The sequence below is a fragment of the Purpureocillium lilacinum genome (assembly GCF_023168085.1).
Source record: "Purpureocillium lilacinum CBS 284.36 DNA, scaffold_7, whole genome shotgun sequence".
Lineage (NCBI taxonomy): Eukaryota > Fungi > Ascomycota > Sordariomycetes > Hypocreales > Ophiocordycipitaceae > Purpureocillium > Purpureocillium lilacinum.
Window position 1 is genome coordinate 2,652,397 of NW_027072117.1, and position 7,138 is coordinate 2,659,534.

General features: G+C 60.6%; 2 protein-coding genes across 2 annotated transcripts; both read right to left on the reverse strand.

The window, feature by feature from the left end:
• Positions 1-157: 157 nt before the first annotated feature.
• On the reverse strand, positions 158-2,123 carry PLICBS_009714 (amino-acid permease inda1; the record flags this gene model as incomplete). The annotated part of the gene is made up of 4 exons (XM_018325331.2): positions 158-415; positions 481-1,601; positions 1,667-1,724; positions 1,812-2,123. 4 exons carry the CDS (start codon positions 2,121-2,123, stop codon positions 158-160), a joined length of 1,749 nt encoding a protein of 582 aa, XP_018176725.2.
• Positions 2,124-5,493: 3,370 nt separating this feature from the next.
• PLICBS_009715 (uncharacterized protein) lies at positions 5,494-6,369 on the reverse strand (the record flags this gene model as incomplete). Its single annotated transcript, XM_018325332.2, has 1 exon — positions 5,494-6,369. The coding sequence occupies one exon, from the start codon at positions 6,367-6,369 to the stop codon at positions 5,494-5,496; it is 876 nt and encodes a 291-aa protein (XP_018176726.2).
• Positions 6,370-7,138: the final 769 nt, after the last annotated feature.

Consider the following 7,138-nt stretch of genomic DNA (forward strand, 5'->3'; position numbering starts at 1 on the left):
ATTCTGCCAGCGCTGATATTGTTTCTATACTGCGGCAAATTTCACGAGCTGTTCTTACAAACCCTACTTGTCAAGAAACGCAACAGTGTCTTGTCGCTCTATCGCTTGGTATATCGCTACTGGATTACGACCCTTCGAAGGTCAAATGTGACTGGTATCAGAATAACTTGTTCAACCACCTCCTCCACGTCGGGAGGCTCTTGATATGCTCTCTGTACGCGCGGATCTGGTCCCAGTCCAGCTCGCGACGGCCGGTGTCGACGTCGATCTGGTCCAGGCGCAGCCACCCCGTCCTCTTCCAGACGAAGCCGAAGATCCAGAAGGCGATGACGATCGGGAAGGCAAGGTAGGACTTGAAGAAGCCCTCGGCGTTGTTGACGCCCGTCTTGCCCGGGGGAGCGATGGCGGTGAAGAACTGCGCGTGGTCAGCATTTTGATGTGTGGTCCAAGTGATGATCGAGGCGGCGCGAGTGTACGTACCTGGGCAGCGAGAACGACGACACAGAGAATCAGACCAATCCAGGATCCCCAAACGCCAAAGATGGCGTGGAAGGGAATCTCCTCGAGGGAGTGGCCGTGATACGCCCAGGCGGAACGGAAGCGGATGTGAGCCAAGCAGATGGCGCCCCACGAAAACAAAATCGCGAGACCGGAGAGAGCCTGCAGCCAATCGAACACCACGGGACCAGATGCGCTGAGGTTGATGTACGCAAGGGGACCCGTGAGGATCAGGACGAGCACCGAGAACAGCGGTCGGCCGGAGCGATCAATGTAGGTGAAAATCTTGGGAGCGTAGCCCTGCTGCGCAAGGGCAGTCAAGGTGCGCGACCCTCCGAAGACGGCCGACACGCCGATAGAGAGCACCGAGATGAGGATGATGACGTTCATGAAGTGATCGAGGCCGTCGAGACCTGCATATTTGCCGATGAGCACCCACGGCGAGGCCTTGACGTCCGTGAACGCCTGGTCCGAGAGCAGACGCGGGTCATCCGATGGAACCAGGAGACCGACGAAGAACAGGCCCAGCACGTAGAACAAGACGACTCGCCAAAAGACCTGCTTGATGGCGCCGGGTAGAGATCGGACCGGGTTGCTCGTCTCGGCGGCGGCGAGGCCCACAAGCTCCGTGCCGGTAAAGGAGAAGGCGGCGGTGACGAAGACGGCGCAGAAGCCGCGGAACCCGTTGCGGAACGCCCCCGGCTCGTACCAATACCGCGCTCCCCAGTATTCGTTGTACCGGCCGCGCTCAGGCCCGCCGCCGAGGACGAGGACTAGCGCGATGATCATGAAGATAACAGTAGCGACGAGCTTTAGCGACGAGGCCCAGAACTCTTCCTCCGCGAAGCCGATGGCGCCAAAGATGTTGACGACGATAACGGCGACAAGGAAAATGGTAATCCATACGGCCACGCTTGTCTCTTGGTCCCAATACTGGATGACGAGGGAGCATACTGTTAGCTCTAGCGGCAGCACGACGCTCCATAGGAATAGGTAGTTCCATCCGACGGCAAAGCCAAACGAGGGATCAATAAACCGGGTTGCATAGGTGTAGAAGCCGCCAGAGATGGGATACATGATGGCCAGCTCGCCTAGGGCGAAGACTATTATACGTCACAAATTAGCAAACGGGAACCGGCCCGCGCACCCAGTCGGGAATAGCACGTACCGACGTTGAAGACCATGAAGCCGACAATGCAGAAGCACAACAGGACAGAAGCGGGACCCTGCAGCACAGAAAAGTGGTGTTAGTTACAGTCATAACCCGCCGCCAACGCAGCGTCGCATTTTTCACAAAGTTCCCGCGAACTTACACCCTTGTTCAGGGCACCGCCCGAGCCGACGAAGAAGCCCGCGCCGATGGAGCCGCCAATGGCAATCATGTGCAGGTGGCGCGTCTTCATGGCGCGGTCGAGCTCGACGATGCCGCGGCCATAGTGCCGCCGCTGGAACGACTTGAGGTTGAGGCCGCTGCGCGTCCAGAAATCCTCCTCCTGGAAGGTGGCGGCGAAGGTCTCGCCCTGGACGACCTTGTTGTCGGCCGCGTCGGACTCGTGGATGGGGAGGACCTTTTCGGTCCCGGGGCCGACGCCGCCCGAGGGGACGGAGCTGCCCTTGTCGGACATGTTATTTGCGTCTCTCTGTGAGTGTTGTGTTTTGCCTTTCTTCACTCCTTCAAGGAGGTGCTGGCGCGTGTAAGGGGGGTGGGCTCGTAAAGGGCCGGCCAGCACTGGGCGGCTGTCACTCAGTGATGATCGACGATCAATGTGGAAAAGAAAAACAAGGATGAATCCACAGACCCAGTAAGGGACCAAATACAAAACCTGGGGAAAGAACGTGAGAGTTGGGGCAGCATCGAAGGGTATTATACTCGCGCGGCCACCTCGACATGGGACATGTACATTCGAACAAGCGCCCGATCTCGGGCAATGCGCCCCATATCCCAACGGGTCCGTCGCCCCCTTAGCGAGGAGGGTCGTCTCGATGCAACGGAGCTGGGGAAGGTTAAGCTCATGTGGAGTCTACTCCGTACGTACGTACAACGAGGGCCCTTGTTTGCGTGGTGGGAAGCCCCGGGGGATGTGCTCCATGAGTCAGAGCGGGTTGGTGGGCGGGAGGACGGGCGCGGTCTCTTCGACGGAGCGCGAGATCAAGCGAAGCAAAAAACGACTCCACCTGTGCTGCGTTCTGGCCAAGCCAGGGCATAACGGGCGAGCTGGCCGGGGCATGGCATGGAGGGCGAGCGGAACCGTTGCGGGCTTGTGATCCATAACACTAGGCCGTCGCCAGCGCTGGGTCGAACCACATAACCCGCCAGGAAGGCCTCGTGGTGTGGAGGTGCGAGCAAGTAAGCTTGGATAAGGCACCTAGTTCAACATGTGTGGCCACTAGCGAGATCCGGGTCAGGGATGGATGGGCAAGTATGGATTGGCAATCACGGTGAGGGGCGGTGGCGGTGGTGGTGTGAGCCCGTCACGGCGAGACGCCGTATTGTCGCTTGGTCATGGTGAACCTCTTTTTTGGTGTTGACATGCCATAGGGCGCGGGCGGCGACAGGGCGATGAGGCATCTGACTGGTGATGCCGGGGGCCGCCATTTAGGTAATAGTTCCAGAAGCACGGATGGAACAACCTTGAAAGGAGGGCCAGTCTCCCAAACCCGATCTCCAGAAGGCGTCGGGCGTCTGTAGTTGCGGTGGTGCAACTGCGTTGCGGTTTGGCGGCATCGACGGCATGTCTTGGTCCCTTCCTTTTGGCCCCCCTGCGAACGTTGTGTCTACTGGCCGTTTCTCTGCGTTTTGCGCTCTCTACACTACGTCAAAGCATTTTTTTTTTTTCTTGACGTCGGAAGAGCTCTCCGGCCAGCAGCCTGTTTGGGCATGGCGGCCGCGGCGGACAGGCGCCTCGTCTGTCTCACGCCTCCCGGCAGTCGGGAGATGGCCAGCCACCACCGCGGCAACAGGCAGACAGGCAGATGCCAGGGCGGGCGCGCGGAATCCAGCGACTGGGCAGGCGCAGGTACCTTTCTTACCTGCCTGTGAGGCGAGGCCAGCCGGGTCCCAGTCCAGCCAGTCAAGCAACCTTGATGCGCCATGTCCAGGGATGACGGTGACCACCCCCGTCCGCTTGCCGCTGCGGCTGCCGGCTGGCTTGCCTTTTGCTTATGAATCCTGCAAGCCACAGCGCTGCAGGCGGGCGGTCCGCCGCACACCACCATCGGAAGAGAAGACTTCTAGAAGCGCCAGCCCATGCTGATCTGGCGAACGCCAACGCCCTTGCGATGCCATACCGTCCTAGCCGGAAAGGGCCACATCCTCGATTGCGCGAGAGGGCAGCATGGCTTCACTCGACGGCATGGATGAGGTTCTGCATGTAGATGTAGCAATTGTTCTCAGATTTTTGCAGACAGTGTCCGGTCCGGAGCCCGCCGTCAATGCGAGTCAGGGAAGCGCCGTGTCAGTCCCACATGGACAATGGAACGACGGGTGATGGGGCCCTCTCCAATGCCCCCCAAGCCCCGGTGAAGAAACGAAGTGGATCACGGCTGAGCGACTGTCGGCGATGCAGGTCGGCTCCGTCCCGTGGGCAGGCAAGGCATCTTGCCAGACAAGGGGGGGAGGGTAATAACAACGAGTGTGCTGTTGGGCGGCAACATCGAGTAGTAAGCGGCCAAGCGTGGCAGGCATCTCAACCATGGAAACTCGGACGCCCGAATGCATGTCCGGTAGCTACCTAATCCATCATGGCTGTGAAACCTTGCGCAGCATGCATTGCGGCGAGCGGATCCTCAAACATCTTGGCTCCGGACGCCCGTCCTGTTTGGCTCCCTCCAGTCGTGTCCTTTGCGAACAGCGCAAATGCCCACCACATCTCCGCCTCCGCGTGCCCAGCGTTCCCTGACCTGGGGGGAAAATTGGGGTGTGGATTCCCCCCTCCCCCTCACACCCCATGAATTCATCAGTCCGTCCCCATCGACGGGATCTCGTACGACTGGGTTTTGGTGGTTCTTACGTACGTAGCCGAGACGGACACCTCGGGGCCCCGCGGGACGACCAAGTTTCTGGTCTGGTACGCTGCGCAGCCCATGAGTCCCACGGGGTGGGAAAGAAGCGGATTACGCGGGTCCCCCCTGCCCCCTTCTTCCCCCGTTCTTGGCGGGTGGACGACGGCGCGGGAAGTGCTGCTGCTCCATTGCGGAATAGTCGCGGGGCGGCTGTTTGCGGTTCACGGGGGGGAGGCGCAAATATGGAGACGGACGGGCATCGGGGTTCTGACGAGGACAGGGGGGAATGCCCGACATCATTGTTGTTAGTATTATGTGCGCAACATACGAGTTACGGGCGTGGGGAGAGACGGCCAGCTCGGATAGTCTCTCGTGTCCGTCAGCATCAAAGCGCCCCATGCCGGGGACATTGGATGCGCTGATGGCATGGGGATGGGCTTGGCTGCCTCTGGCCCGAGGCACCGACAAGTGTCCGACGCGTCAGGTTGCGATGCGATCATGTCCGAAGCCGTCTTGTGAGGGTGGCATGATGGCTCATGTACCCGAATCTCTGGTGGCCGGGCCGTCATGCGATGCGACCTCTTTTAATTCCATCGTGTCTTGGCCCTGTATGCAGGAGTGCATGCGAAAGCGTAAGCCCACCCACGTGTTGGATGGAACCACTAGCACAGCTCAAGCAGACACGGCACAGCACGAAAAGAAGGTTATTATCATGGACATGATGAAACCAGCTCGCGTATGGACGAGACGCGGCGCGGTCCGGGAGTCTCTGGGGTCTAGAGTCTGGAGTCTGGGCCGAGCATGAGAAGACAAAGAGGGCATTCATGCGAAAGCTTATCGTCTTATGCGGCTCTCGCATCGTCACATCAAGAGCATATACTTGCTACCCGAGCGGAAACCGCTTTATACAAAACACTCAATCTATCATCTCTCCCTCCCGGCCCGTGATTCAATGCCTTCTTGGGAGTTATTGGCATCCCCCCCTGTCTCCGTTCAGATAGCCGGCATGCCTCCCGCATCCACGAGGATCCCCTTTGCCGCCCTCGCCACCGCCGCCATGGCCACCCTGAACAGCGTCGGCCCAATGCTGATCCTCGCGACGCCCAGCTCAGCCAGTTCCTTGACCGTCGGCCCGCCCTTATACGCCGACAGCAACACCGCAACCCGCCCGTCCAGCTCCCTCACCAGCGTCTGCACGCTCTCGCGGCTCAGCCCGCCCCTACCGCCGCCCCAGTAAAACACCGTCGTGGCGCCCGCCTCGAGGAACGCCTTGCCCCGGGCCACCGCCTCGCGCAGCCTCGTCTCGTCATCCAACGTCGTCGAATCGTCATCCAGGCAGAAGACGTCGCACCGCGCGTTGAGCACAAAGTCCGGGCACCCCGCGTCGGCGGCCGCCTTGAGCGCGCCGCGCAGCCGCCGGACCTGCTCGTCGAGCGGGTACAGCGAGCCGGCGATGCCCTTGCCGAAGCCCGCCGAGGGGATGCTGTCTTCGATGTTGGCGCCCGAGACGCCGGCGCGCACCGCCGCGGCGACGACCTCGTTGATGCGCGCGCCGTAGCCGTCCTGCAGGTCGGAGCTCAGCGGCAGGCCGGCGGCGCGGACGAGCGGCGCGACGCGCGTGATGGCCGCGAGGTTGGCCTCCCAGGTGAGGTCCTCGTCGGCGAGGCCCTCGGTGGCGGCGATGGCCCACGACGCGGTGGCGACGGCCTTGACGGGCTTGTCGTTGTTGGGGTCGCTGGCGTTGGCGTTGAGCGACAGGACGGTGTTGAGCGAGGCGACGTCCCAGACGTTGGTGAAGACGACGGGCGATGAGGGGACGTGCAGGGCCTTGAGGGCCTTGGCCGCGTCGTTGACGGTTGCTGATGCCATTGCTTGAAGCCCGACTTGGAACCTGGCTGAAGTGCTTTGATGTGTGACTTGATGTGAAGTCCGCTCTCTTGAAGCCTGACTTGAACCTGGCTGAACTGCTGTGTTGTGTGACGTGAAGTCCACTCTCTTGGTTCAACGGCTGGTTCAGTCGGCTGCTGTCTCTCTCTTATGATCGAATCTGCCGGCTGTTGCCACTGTTCTTGCAATTCAGTCCCGACTGTGAGACGTGGCGTCTTACAAGGGCGCAGATGCGGGGCTCGAGCTCTTGTGCGACCGATACGCCTTTCACCGTTCGTGCGGAAATCCATGTGCTGTCCTTCCACTTCGAGAGCAACTTTTGCCCCATTCACGGCCGCGAGGCGTCAGGTAGCCCGCCGCGTCATGCAACCTCCGACTAGCCATCGTGAACGCCGCCAACTCCACCACCGGGGTTTCTTCGCACGCACGCACGCACGCAACGCATGCTCTGTAATCCAACCTGCGCCGTACACCTGAATGGGGTTCGGGGACGTGACTCATCCCGCGCGCGCTCAGCCAAATGAACAGGAAGGCACGGTGCGACGCTGCGGGCTTGAGTTCATGATTCACGATGACTTATTACCTATCCGTGTCGTCGTTGAGCCCATCTGCGCATTCATCCATCATCCGCCAGCGCCGGTGGCATCATGCCCTCATCAGAACGCGTGAAATGCGCACGGGTTGTATTACGATAGCAATACCGACGGATTGACTGACGCGCGGCGCGCGCCCTAATAATTGAATCCTGTCT